The 15,299-nt window shown below is 38.3% G+C and overlaps 1 protein-coding gene across 1 annotated transcript in view; it reads left to right on the top strand.

Moving 5' to 3' along the window:
• LOC115127401 (transcription cofactor vestigial-like protein 2) overlaps nucleotides 1-1,560 on the top strand; it is a 12,401-nt gene extending 10,841 nt beyond the window's left edge. Inside the window, exon 4 of the mRNA XM_029657018.2 lies at nucleotides 295-1,560. Within this exon, the coding sequence (XP_029512878.1) occupies nucleotides 295-338 (44 nt within the window). The 3' untranslated portion in view covers nucleotides 339-1,560. The remainder of the gene's footprint in view (nucleotides 1-294) is intronic.
• Nucleotides 1,561-15,299: the final 13,739 nt, after the last annotated feature.

Raw genomic sequence — 15,299 nt, 5'->3', positions numbered from 1 at the left:
TGTATACTGTAGGTCACAGTTGTTATTGAGCTGTATACTGTAGGTCACAGTTGTTATTGAGCTGTATACTGTAGGTCACAGTTGTTATTGAGCTGTATACTGTAGGTCACAGTTGTTATTGAGCTGTATACTGTAGGTCACAGTTGTTATTGAGCTGTATACTGTAGGTCACAGTTGTTATTGAGCTGTATACTGTATACTTGCTTTGACCAAGTTGTTTGGATTAAAGACCAGGAGCAGCCAGTACAACTGTTTTGCCTCGTTCTCATTGTTTTCTTCTTTCTCTTTTTCCAGGCCTCCAGCATCACAAGAAAGGGAAGGAGTTGTACTGGTTTTAACAACCCTCCTCCATCGCCATCGACCAGCCATTACCAGATCCAATTTGGACCTCTGGAACTCTACCATTGAAGCGCCCCTTCCTCCCCCTCCTCCCCGTCCCGTCGTCCCTCTTTATCCCTCACCCACTACCTCCTCGTCTCCCCTCGCCTCCCCCCAGGCCCACAGTGCCAGCTGAGAGGCTCCAGGTCAGTGTGTTTGCACCGTGGAGATAAGGACTCATAGGCTGGACTCGTGGAGAGCAGAGCAGAGAAAGAGAGGGACAGAGAGAAAAGGGGTACAGCTTTGGTGACCACTGCTCTGTGTTCTGTGGCGTCTGGCCTCTCCTATCGCTGCTCGGGGCTCAGCTGTGTGGCTGCGGCAGCATAGAGATGGTTGGTGACCACTGCTCTGTGTTCTGTGGCGTCTGGCCTCTCCTATCGCTGCTCGGGGCTCAGCTGTGTGGCTGCGGCAGCATAGAGACGGTTGGTGACCACTGCTCTGTGTTCTGTGGCGTCTGGCCTCTCCTATCGCTGCTCGGGGCTCAGCTGTGTGGCTGCGACAGCATAGAGACGGTTGGAGTGACCTGGTTTTGACAGAAAGGCAGAGGGGGAGAGACTTCTTTTGGACACTGGGGAGGAAGAAATAAAGATGAATGATATCTGGTAGCCCACTGTTACACTACATCCCCTTACTGCATATTATCTCTGTGTTGACACTGTATTCATCCTCATCCTGATCATCTGCATGTGAACAAATGGACATGCGACCATCGGTCTGGCTGTGTATGGATTTGCATTGTGACTGTAATCATAATGCTGTTCGTTTTTTTTGTTTTAGTTTTTTAAATGTGCATTTCTGAAATGAAATCTTCATTTGGCCAGCGCTCTGGAAATACTTTAGTTGTGCTTTCTTAAAAGATGGCTGAGGTACAGAAGAGAAATGATTGAAGAATGGTTGAGGGAGGTGACCATGATGGTGATGATAGTATTGGTTTGTATATGAACTAATATTTTAGTTAGAGGAAGGGAAACACTTCGGTAAGTCAACAACATCAATCAGCCCAGCATATCAAACTGCTGATCCAGTATTTCATCATTGTAACGTGTTCCGTTGATGTAACTGTCGTTTGTTTATACATGCCATTTTTTGTCGTTTTAAAAGTCGGATCTTAGTGTGTCCTTTCTCTTGCTTTTGTCAAGAAATAATATAATTATCAATAAATATTTTTATGGTAAATTCAGACTTTCTTTCACTATCTGTCTGGATTGAGTGATTTTTGAGTGATCATTAAATGGACCAATTATTTCATTATTATATGGACCAGTCAGCATAAAGGACAAAGTATGAACCCAGAGGCAAAACTGGTAGCAATGATATCATCAGGACGTCTGGTTGTTAACTAACTAGTAGTAATGATATCATCAGGACGTCTGGTTGTAATGATATCATCAGGTCGTCTGGTTTTAACTAACTAGTAGTAATTATATCATCAGGACGTCTGGTTGTTAACTAACTAGTAGTAATGATATAATCAGGTCGTCTGGTTGTTAACTAACTAGTAGTAATGATATCATCAGGACGTCTGGTTTTAACTAACTAGTAGTAATGATATCATCAGGACATCTGGTTGTTAACTAACTAGTAGTAATGATATCATCAGGACGTCTGGTTGTAATGATATCATCAGGACATCTGGTTGTAATGATATCATCAGGACATCTGGTTGTAATGATATCATCAGGACATCTGGTTGTAATGATATCATCAGGACATCTGGTTGTTAACTAACTAGTAGTAATGATATCATCAGGACGTCTGGTTGTTAACTAACTAGTAGTAATGATATCATCAGGTCGTCTGGTTGTAATGATATCATCAGGACTTCTGATTGTTAACTAACTAGTAGTAATGATATCATCAGGTCGTCTGGTTGTTAACTAACTAGTAGTAATGATATCATCAGGACGTCTGGTTTTAACTAACTAGTAGTAATGATATCATCAGGACGTCTGGTTTTAACTAACTAGTAGTAATGATATCATCAGGTCGTCTGGTAGCAATGATATCATCAGGACGTCTGGTTGTTAACTAACTAGTAGTAATGATATCATCAGGACGTCTGGTTTTAACTAACTAGTAGTAATGATATCATCAGGTCGTCTGGTTGTAATGATATCATCAGGACGTCTGGTTGTAATGATATCATCAGGACGTCTGGTTGTTAACTAACTAGTAGTAATGATATCATCAGGACGTCTGGTTTTAACTAACTAGTAGTAATGATATCATCAGGTCGTCTGGTTGTTAACTAACTAGTAGTAATGATATCATCAGGACGTCTGGTTTTAACTAACTAGTAGTAATGATATCATCAGGTCGTCTGGTAGCAATGATATCATCAGGACGTCTGGTTGTTAACTAACTAGTAGTAATGATATCATCAGGACGTCTGCTTTTAACTAACTAGTAGTAATGATATCATCAGGTCGTCTGGTTGTAATGATATCATCAGGACGTCTGGTTGTAATGATATCATCAGGACGTCTGGTTGTTAACTAACTAGTAGTAATGATATCATCAGGACGTCTGGTTGTAATGATATCATCAGGACGTCTGGTTGTAATGATATCATCAGGACGTCAGGTTGTTAACTAACTGGTAGTAATGATATCATCAGGACGTCTGGTTGTTAACTAACTAGTAGTAATGATATCATCAGGTCGTCTGGTTGTAATGATATCATCAGGACTTCTGGTTGTAATGATATCATCAGGACGTCTGGTTGTAATGATATCATCAGGACGTCTGGTTGTTAACTAACTAGTAGTAATGATATCATAAGGTCGTCTGGTTGTAATGATATCATCAGGACGTCTGATTGTAATGATATCATCAGGACGTCTGGTTGTTAACTAACTAGTAGTAATGATGTCATCAGGACGTCTGGTTGTAATGATATCATCAGGACGTCTGGTTGTTAACTAACTGGTAGTAATGATATCATCAGGTCGTCTGGTTGTAATGATATCATCAGGACGTCTGGTTGTTAACTAACTAGTAGTAATGATATCATCAGGTCGTCTGGTTGTAATGATATCATCAGGACGTCTGGTTGTTAACTAACTAGTAGTAATGATATCATCAGGTCGTCTGGTTGTAATGATATCATCAGGACGTCTGGTTGTAATGATATCATCAGGATGTCTGGTTGTTAACTAACTAGTAGTAATGATATCATCAGGACGTCTGGTTGTTAACTAACTAGTAGTAATGATATCATCAGGACGTCTGGTTGTTAACTAACTAGTAGTAATGATATCATCAGGTCGTCTGGTTGTAATGATATCATCAGGACTTCTGGTTGTTAACTAACTAGTAGTAATGATATCATCAGGTCGTCTGGTTGTAATGATATCATCAGGACTTCTGGTTGTTAACTAACTAGTAGTAATGATATCATCAGGTCGTCTGGTTGTTAACTAACTAGTAGTAATGATATCATCAGGACGTCTGGTTTTAACTAACTAGTAGTAATGATATCATCAGGTCGTCTGGTTGTTAACTAACTAGTAGTAATGATATCATCAGGACGTCTGGTTTTAACTAACTAGTAGTAATGATATCATCAGGTCGTCTGGTAGCAATGATATCATCAGGACGTCTGGTTGTTAACTAACTAGTAGTAATGATATCATCAGGACGTCTGGTTTTAACTAACTAGTAGTAATGATATCATCAGGTCGTCTGGTTGTAATGATATCATCAGGACGTCTGGTTGTAATGATATCATCAGGACGTCTGGTTGTTAACTAACTAGTAGTAATGATATCATCAGGACGTCTGGTTTTAACTAACTAGTAGTAATGATATCATCAGGTCGTCTGGTTGTTAACTAACTAGTAGTAATGATATCATCAGGACGTCTGGTTTTAACTAACTAGTAGTAATGATATCATCAGGTCGTCTGGTAGCAATGATATCATCAGGACGTCTGGTTGTTAACTAACTAGTAGTAATGATATCATCAGGACGTCTGCTTTTAACTAACTAGTAGTAATGATATCATCAGGTCGTCTGGTTGTAATGATATCATCAGGACGTCTGGTTGTAATGATATCATCAGGACGTCTGGTTGTTAACTAACTAGTAGTAATGATATCATCAGGACGTCTGGTTGTAATGATATCATCAGGACGTCTGGTTGTAATGATATCATCAGGACGTCAGGTTGTTAACTAACTGGTAGTAATGATATCATCAGGACGTCTGGTTGTTAACTAACTAGTAGTAATGATATCATCAGGTCGTCTGGTTGTAATGATATCATCAGGACTTCTGGTTGTAATGATATCATCAGGACGTCTGGTTGTAATGATATCATCAGGACGTCTGGTTGTTAACTAACTAGTAGTAATGATATCATAAGGTCGTCTGGTTGTAATGATATCATCAGGACGTCTGATTGTAATGATATCATCAGGACGTCTGGTTGTTAACTAACTAGTAGTAATGATGTCATCAGGACGTCTGGTTGTAATGATATCATCAGGACGTCTGGTTGTTAACTAACTGGTAGTAATGATATCATCAGGTCGTCTGGTTGTAATGATATCATCAGGACGTCTGGTTGTTAACTAACTAGTAGTAATGATATCATCAGGTCGTCTGGTTGTAATGATATCATCAGGACGTCTGGTTGTTAACTAACTAGTAGTAATGATATCATCAGGTCGTCTGGTTGTAATGATATCATCAGGACGTCTGGTTGTAATGATATCATCAGGATGTCTGGTTGTTAACTAACTAGTAGTAATGATATCATCAGGACGTCTGGTTGTTAACTAACTAGTAGTAATGATATCATCAGGACGTCTGGTTGTTAACTAACTAGTAGTAATGATATCATCAGGTCGTCTGGTTGTAATGATATCATCAGGACTTCTGGTTGTTAACTAACTAGTAGTAATGATATCATCAGGTCGTCTGGTTGTAATGATATCATCAGGACGTCTGGTTGTTAACTAACTAGTAGTAATGATATCATCAGGACGTCTGGTTGTTAACTAACTCGTTGTAATGATATCATCAGGACGTCTGGTTGTAATGATATCATCAGGACGTCTGGTTGTAATGATATCATCAGGACGTCTGGTTGTTAACTAACTAGTAGTAATGATGTCATCAGGACGTCTGGTTGTAATGATATCATCAGGACGTCTGGTTGTTAACTAACTGGTAGTAATGATATCATCAGGTCGTCTGGTTGTAATGATATCATCAGGACGTCTGGTTGTTAACTAACTAGTAGTAATGATATCATCAGGTCGTCTGGTTGTAATGATATCATCAGGACGTCTGGTTGTTAACTAACTAGTAGTAATGATATCATCAGGTCGTCTGGTTGTAATGATATCATCAGGACGTCTGGTTGTAATGATATCATCAGGACGTCTGGTTGTTAACTAACTAGTAGTAATGATATCATCAGGACGTCTGGTTGTTAACTAACTAGTAGTAATGATATCATCAGGGCGTCTGGTTGTAATGATATCATCAGGGCGTCTGTTGTTAACTAACTAGTAGTAATGATATCATCAGGTCGTCTGGTTGTAATGATATCATCAGGACTTCTGGTTGTTAACTAACTAGTAGTAATGATATCATCAGGTCGTCTGGTTGTAATGATATCATCAGGACGTCTGGTTGTTAACTAACTCGTTGTAATGATATCATCAGGGCGTCTGGTTGTTAACTAACTAGTAGTAATGATATCATCAGGGCGTCTGGTTGTAATGATATCATCAGGACGTCTGGTTGTTAACTAACTGGTAGTAATGATATCATCAGGACGTCTGGTTGTAATGATATCATCAGGACTTCTGGTTGTTAACTAACTGGTAGTAATGATATCATCAGGTCGTCTGGTTGTAATGATATCATCAGGACGTCTGGTTGTAATGATATCATCAGGACATCTGGTTGTTAACTAAATAGTAGTAATGATATCATCAGGGCGTCTGGTTGTTAACTAACTAGTAGTAATGATATCATCAAGGCGTCTGGTTGTAATGATATCATCAGGACATCTGGTTGTTAACTAACTAGTAGTAATGATATCATCAGGACGTCTGGTTGTTAACTAACTGGTAGTAATGATATCATCAGGGCGTCTGGTTGTTAACTAACTGGTTGTAATGATATCATAAGGTCGTCTGGTTGTAATGATATCATCAGGACGTCTGGTTTTAACTAACTAGTAGTAATGATATCATCAGGTCGTCTGGTTGTAATGATATCATCAGGGCGTCTGGTTGTAATGATATCATCAGGGCGTCTGGTTGTTAACTAACTAGTAGTAATGATATCATCAGGGCGTCTGGTTGTAATGATATCATCAGGGCGTCTGGTTGTAATGATATCATCAGGGCGTCAGGTTGTTAACTAACTGGTAGTAATGATATCATCAGGACGTCTGGTTGTTAACTAACTAGTAGTAATGATATCATCAGGTCGTCTGGTTGTAATGATATCATCAGGACTTCTGGTTGTAATGATATCATCAGGATTTCTGGTTGTAATGATATCATCAGGACGTCTGGTTGTTAACTAACTAGTAGTAATGATATCATCAGGACGTCTGGTTGTAATGATATCATCAGGACGCGTCTGGTTGTAATGATATCATCAGGACGTCTGGTTGTTAACTAACTAGTAGTAATGATGTCATCAGGACGTCTGGTTGTAATGATATCATCAGGACGTCTGGTTGTTAACTAACTGGTAGTAATGATATCATCAGGTCGTCTGGTTGTAATGATATCATCAGGACGTCTGGTTGTTAACTAACTAGTAGTAATGATATCATCAGGTCGTCTGGTTGTAATGATATCATCAGGACGTCTGGTTGTTAACTAACTAGTAGTAATGATATCATCAGGTCGTCTGGTTGTAATGATATCATCAGGACGTCTGGTTGTAATGATATCATCAGGACGTCTGGTTGTTAACTAACTAGTAGTAATGATATCATCAGGACGTCTGGTTGTTAACTAACTAGTAGTAATGATATCATCAGGACGTCTGGTTGTTAACTAACTAGTAGTAATGATATCATCAGGACGTCTGGTTGTAATGATATCATCAGGACTTCTGGTTGTTAACTAACTAGTAGTAATGATATCATCAGGTCGTCTGGTTGTAATGATATCATCAGGACGTCTGGTTGTTAACTAACTAGTAGTAATGATATCATCAGGGCGTCTGGTTGTTCACTAACTGGTTGTAATGATATCATCAGGGCGTCTGGTTGTTAATGATATCATCAGTACGTCTGGTTGTAATGATATCATCAGGACGTCTGGTTGTTAACTAACTAGTAGTAATGATGTCATCAGGACGTCTGGTTGTAATGATATCATCAGGACGTCTGGTTGTAATGATATCATCAGGGCGTCTGGTTGTAATGATATCATCAGGGCGTCTGGTTGTTAACTAACTAGTAGTAATGATGTCATCAGGGCGTCTGGTTGTAATGATATCATCAGGGCGTCTGGTTGTTAACTAACTGGTAGTAATGATATCATCAGGTCGTCTGGTTGTAATGATATCATCAGGACGTCTGGTTGTTAACTAACTAGTAGTAATGATATCATGGTCGTCTGGTTGTAATGATATCATCAGGGCGTCTGGTTGTTAACTAACTAGTAGTAATGATATCATCAGGTCGTCTGGTTGTAATGATATCATCAGGGACGTCTGGTTGTAATGATATCATCAGGGCGTCTGTTGTTAACTAACTAGTAGTAATGATATCATCAGGACGTCTGGTTGTTAACTAACTAGTAGTAATGATATCATCAGGACGTCTGGTTGTAATGATATCATCAGGGCGTCTGGTTGTTAACTAACTAGTAGTAATGATATCATCAGGTCGTCTGGTTGTAATGATATCATCAGGACTTCTGGTTGTTAACTAACTAGTAGTAATGATATCATCAGGTCGTCTGGTTGTAATGATATCATCAGGGCGTCTGGTTGTTAACTAACTCGTTGTAATGATATCATCAGGACGTCTGGTTGTTAACTAACTAGTAGTAATGATATCATCAGGGCGTCTGGTTGTAATGATATCATCAGGACGTCTGGTTGTTAACTAACTGGTAGTAATGATATCATCAGTTGTAATGATATCATCAGGACTTCTGGTTGTTAACTAACTGGTAGTAATGATATCATCAGGTCGTCTGGTTGTAATGATATCATCAGGACGTCTGGTTGTAATGATATCATCAGGACATCTGGTTGTTAACTAAATAGTAGTAATGATATCATCAGGACGTCTGGTTGTTAACTAACTAGTAGTAATGATATCATCAAGACGTCTGGTTGTAATGATATCATCAGGACATCTGGTTGTTAACTAACTAGTAGTAATGATATCATCAGGACGTCTGGTTGTTAACTAACTGGTAGTAATGATATCATCAGGACGTCTGGTTGTTAACTAACTGGTTGTAATGATATCATCAGGACGTCTGGTTGTAATGATATCATCAGGACGTCTGGTTTTAACTAACTGGTAGTAATGATATCATCAGGACGCGTCTGGTTGTTGATATCATCAACTGGTTGTAATGATATCATCTGGTTGTTAACTAACTAGTAGTAATGATATCATCGTCTGGTTGTAATGATATCATCAGGACGTCTGGTTGTAATGATATCATCAGGGCGTCAGGTTGTTAACTAACTGGTAGTAATGATATCATCAGGGCGTCTGGTTGTTAACTAACTAGTAGTAATGATATCATCAGGTCGTCTGGTTGTAATGATATCATCAGGACTTCTGGTTGTAATGATATCATCAGGATTTCTGGTTGTAATGATATCATCAGGACGTCTGGTTGTTAACTAACTAGTAGTAATGATATCATAAGGTCGTCTGGTTGTAATGATATCATCAGGACGTCTGGTTGTAATGATATCATCAGGACGTCTGGTTGTTAACTAACTAGTAGTAATGATGTCATCAGGACGTCTGGTTGTAATGATATCATCAGGACGTCTGGTTGTTAACTAACTGGTAGTAATGATATCATCAGGTCGTCTGGTTGTAATGATATCATCAGGACGTCTGGTTGTTAACTAACTAGTAGTAATGATATCATCAGGTCGTCTGGTTGTAATGATATCATCAGGACGTCTGGTTGTAATGATATCATCAGGACGTCTGGTTGTTAACTAACTAGTAGTAATGATATCATCAGGACGTCTGGTTGTTAACTAACTAGTAGTAATGATATCATCAGGACGTCTGGTTGTTAACTAACTAGTAGTAATGATATCATCAGGTCGTCTGGTTGTAATGATATCATCAGGACTTCTGGTTGTTAACTAACTAGTAGTAATGATATCATCAGGTCGTCTGGTTGTAATGATATCATCAGGACGTCTGGTTGTTAACTAACTAGTAGTAATGATATCATCAGGACGTCTGGTTGTTCACTAACTCGTTGTAATGATATCATCAGGACGTCTGGTTGTAATGATATCATCAGTACGTCTGGTTGTAATGATATCATCAGGACGTCTGGTTGTTAACTAACTAGTAGTAATGATGTCATCAGGACGTCTGGTTGTAATGATATCATCAGGACGTCTGGTTGTAATGATATCATCAGGACGTCTGGTTGTAATGATATCATCAGGACGTCTGGTTGTTAACTAACTAGTAGTAATGATGTCATCAGGACGTCTGGTTGTAATGATATCATCAGGACGTCTGGTTGTTAACTAACTGGTAGTAATGATATCATCAGGTCGTCTGGTTGTAATGATATCATCAGGACGTCTGGTTGTTAACTAACTAGTAGTAATGATATCATCAGGTCGTCTGGTTGTAATGATATCATCAGGACGTCTGGTTGTTAACTAACTAGTAGTAATGATATCATCAGGTCGTCTGGTTGTAATGATATCATCAGGACGTCTGGTTGTAATGATATCATCAGGACGTCTGGTTGTTAACTAACTAGTAGTAATGATATCATCAGGACGTCTGGTTGTTAACTAACTAGTAGTAATGATATCATCAGGACGTCTGGTTGTAATGATATCATCAGGACGTCTGGTTGTTAACTAACTAGTAGTAATGATATCATCAGGTCGTCTGGTTGTAATGATATCATCAGGACTTCTGGTTGTTAACTAACTAGTAGTAATGATATCATCAGGTCGTCTGGTTGTAATGATATCATCAGGACGTCTGGTTGTTAACTAACTCGTTGTAATGATATCATCAGGACGTCTGGTTGTTAACTAACTAGTAGTAATGATATCATCAGGACGTCTGGTTGTAATGATATCATCAGGACGTCTGGTTGTTAACTAACTGGTAGTAATGATATCATCAGGTCGTCTGGTTGTAATGATATCATCAGGACTTCTGGTTGTTAACTAACTGGTAGTAATGATATCATCAGGTCGTCTGGTTGTAATGATATCATCAGGACGTCTGGTTGTAATGATATCATCAGGACATCTGGTTGTTAACTAAATAGTAGTAATGATATCATCAGGACGTCTGGTTGTTAACTAACTAGTAGTAATGATATCATCAAGACGTCTGGTTGTAATGATATCATCGGGACATCTGGTTGTTAACTAACTAGTAGTAATGATATCATCAGGACGTCTGGTTGTTAACTAACTGGTAGTAATGATATCATCAGGACGTCTGGTTGTTAACTAACTGGTTGTAATGATATCATCAGGTCGTCTGGTTGTAATGATATCATCAGGACGTCTGGTTTTAACTAACTAGTAGTAATGATATCATCAGGTCGTCTGGTTGTAATGATATCATCAGGACGTCTGGTTGTAATGATATCATCAGGGCGTCTGGTTGTTAACTAACTAGTAGTAATGATATCATCAGGACGTCTGGTTGTAATGATATCATCAGGACGTCTGGTTGTAATGATATCATCAGGACGTCAGGTTGTTAACTAACTGGTAGTAATGATATCATCAGGACGTCTGGTTGTTAACTAACTAGTAGTAATGATATCATCAGGTCGTCTGGTTGTAATGATATCATCAGGACTTCTGGTTGTAATGATATCATCAGGATTTCTGGTTGTAATGATATAATCAGGACGTCTGGTTGTTAACTAACTAGTAGTAATGATATCATAAGGTCGTCTGGTTGTAATGATATCATCAGGACGTCTGGTTGTAATGATATCATCAGGACGTCTGGTTGTTAACTAACTAGTAGTAATGATGTCATCAGGACGTCTGGTTGTAATGATATCATCAGGACGTCTGGTTGTTAACTAACTGGTAGTAATGATATCATCAGGTCGTCTGGTTGTAATGATATCATCAGGACGTCTGGTTGTTAACTAACTAGTAGTAATGATATCATCAGGTCGTCTGGTTGTAATGATATCATCAGGACGTCTGGTTGTTAACTAACTAGTAGTAATGATATCATCAGGTCGTCTGGTTGTAATGATATCATCAGGACGTCTGGTTGTTAACTAACTAGTAGTAATGATATCATCAGGACGTCTGGTTGTTAACTAACTAGTAGTAATGATATCATCAGGACGTCTGGTTGTTAACTAACTAGTAGTAATGATATCATCAGGTCGTCTGGTTGTAATGATATCATCAGGACTTCTGGTTGTTAACTAACTAGTAGTAATGATATCATCAGGTCGTCTGGTTGTAATGATATCATCAGGACGTCTGGTTGTTAACTAACTAGTAGTAATGATATCATCAGGACGTCTGGTTGTTCACTAACTCGTTGTAATGATATCATCAGGACGTCTGGTTGTAATGATATCATCAGGACGTCTGGTTGTAATGATATCATCAGGACGTCTGGTTGTTAACTAACTAGTAGTAATGATGTCATCAGGACGTCTGGTTGTAATGATATCATCAGGACGTCTGGTTGTTAACTAACTGGTAGTAATGATGTCATCAGGTCGTCTGGTTGTAATGATATCATCAGGACGTCTGGTTGTTAACTAACTAGTAGTAATGATATCATCAGGTCGTCTGGTTGTAATGATATCATCAGGACGTCTGGTTGTTAACTAACTAGTAGTAATGATATCATCAGGTCGTCTGGTTGTAATGATATCATCAGGACGTCTGGTTGTAATGATATCATCAGGACGTCTGGTTGTTAACTAACTAGTAGTAATGATATCATCAGGACGTCTGGTTGTTAACTAACTAGTAGTAATGATATCATCAGGACGTCTGGTTGTAATGATATCATCAGGACGTCTGGTTGTTAACTAACTAGTAGTAATGATATCATCAGGTCGTCTGGTTGTAATGATATCATCAGGACTTCTGGTTGTTAACTAACTAGTAGTAATGATATCATCAGGTCGTCTGGTTGTAATGATATCATCAGGACGTCTGGTTGTTAACTAACTCGTTGTAATGATATCATCAGGACGTCTGGTTGTTAACTAACTAGTAGTAATGATATCATCAGGACGTCTGGTTGTAATGATATCATCAGGACGTCTGGTTGTTAACTAACTGGTAGTAATGATATCATCAGGTCGTCTGGTTGTAATGATATCATCAGGACTTCTGGTTGTTAACTAACTGGTAGTAATGATATCATCAGGTCGTCTGGTTGTAATGATATCATCAGGACGTCTGGTTGTAATGATATAATCAGGACATCTGGTTGTTAACTAAATAGTAGTAATGATATCATCAGGACGTCTGGTTGTTAACTAACTAGTAGTAATGATATCATCAAGACGTCTGGTTGTAATGATATCATCAGGACATCTGGTTGTTAACTAACTAGTAGTAATGATATCATCAGGACGTCTGGTTGTTAACTAACTGGTTGTAATGATATCATCAGGTCGTCTGGTTGTAATGATATCATCAGGACGTCTGGTTGTAATGATATCATCAGGACGTCTGGTTGTTAACTAACTAGTAGTAATGATATCATCAGGACGTCTGGTTGTAATGATATCATCAGGACGTCTGGTTGTTAACTAACTGGTTGTAATGATATCATCAGGACGTCTGGTTGTAATGATATCATCAGGACTTCTGGTTGTTAACTAACTGGTAGTAATGATATCATCAGGACATCTGGTTGTTAACTAACTAGAAGTAATGATATCATCAGGACATCTGGTTGTTAACTAACTAGTAGTAATGATATCATCAGGACATCTGGTTGTTAACTAACTAGTAGTAATGATATCATCAGGACGTCTGGTTGTAATGATATCATCAGGACGTCTGGTTGTTAACTAACTGGTTGTAATGATATCATCAGGACGTCTGGTTGTTAACTAACTAGTAGTAATGATATCATCAGGACGTCTGGTTGTTAACTAACTAGTAGTAATGATATCATCAGGACGTCTGGTTGTAATGATATCATCAGGACGTCTGGTTGTTAACTAACTGGTTGTAATGATATCATCAGGACGTCTGGTTGTAATGATATCATCAGGACTTCTGGTTGTTAACTAACTAGTAGTAATGATATCATCAGGACATCTGGTTGTTAACTAACTAGAAGTAATGATATCATCAGGACATCTGGTTGTTAACTAACTAGTAGTAATGATATCATCAGGACATCTGGTTGTTAACTAACTAGTAGTAATGATATCATCAGGACGTCTGGTTGTAATGATATCATCAGGACGTCTGGTTGTTAACTAACTGGTTGTAATGATATCATCAGGACGTCTGGTTGTTAACTAACTAGTAGTAATGATATCATCAGGACGTCTGGTTGTTAACTAACTGGTTGTAATGATATCATCAGGACGTCTGGTTGTTAACTAACTAGTAGTAATGATATCATCAGGACACCTGGTTGTTAACTAACTAGTAGTAATGATATCATCAGGACGTCTGGTTGTAATGATATCATCAGGACGTCTGGTTGTAATGATATCATCAGGACTTCTGGTTGTTAACTAACTAGTAGTAATGATATCATCAGGACATCTGGTTGTTAACTAACTAGAAGTAATGATATCATCAGGACATCTGGTTGTTAACTAACTAGTAGTAATGATATCATCAGGACATCTGGTTGTTAACTAACTAGTAGTAATGATATCATCAGGACGTCTGGTTGTAATGATATCATCAGGACGTCTGGTTGTTAACTAACTGGTTGTAATGATATCATCAGGACGTCTGGTTGTTAACTAACTAGTAGTAATGATATCATCAGGACATCTGGTTGTTAACTAACTAGTAGTAATGATTTCATCAGGACATCTGGTTGTTAACTAACTAGTAGTAATGATATCATCAGGACGTCTGGTTGTAATGATATCATCAGGACGTCTGGTTGTTAACTAACTGGTTGTAATGATATCATCAGGACGTCTGGTTGTTAACTAACTAGTAGTAATGATATCATCAGGACGTCTGGTTGTTAACTAACTGGTTGTAATGATATCATCAGGACGTCTGGTTGTTAACTAACTAGTAGTAATGATATCATCAGGACACCTGGTTGTTAACTAACTAGTAGTAATGATATCATCGGGACGTCTGGTTGTAATGATATCATCAGGACTTCTGGTTGTTAACTAACTGGTAGTAATGATATCATCAGGATGTCTGGTTGTTAACTAACTGGTTGTAATGATATCATCAGGACGTCTGGTTGTTAACTAACTGGTTGTAATGATATCATCAGGTCGTCTGGTTGTAATTATATCATCAGGACGTCTGGTTGTAATGATATCATCAGGACGTCTGGTTGTTAACTAACTAGTAGTAATGATATCATCAGGACGTCTGGTTGTAATGATATCATCAGGACGTCTGGTTGTTAACTAACTGGTTGTAATGATATCATCAGGACGTCTGGTTGTAATGATATCATCAGGACTTCTGGTTGTTAACTAACTAGTAGTAATGATATCATCAGGACATCTGGTTGTTAA

Source organism: Oncorhynchus nerka, unplaced genomic scaffold (assembly GCF_034236695.1).
Source record: "Oncorhynchus nerka isolate Pitt River unplaced genomic scaffold, Oner_Uvic_2.0 unplaced_scaffold_965, whole genome shotgun sequence".
NCBI classification, from domain to species: domain Eukaryota; kingdom Metazoa; phylum Chordata; class Actinopteri; order Salmoniformes; family Salmonidae; genus Oncorhynchus; species Oncorhynchus nerka.
Note: the sequence above shows the minus strand (reverse complement) of the source record. Positions and strands in the feature narration are given on the sequence as shown.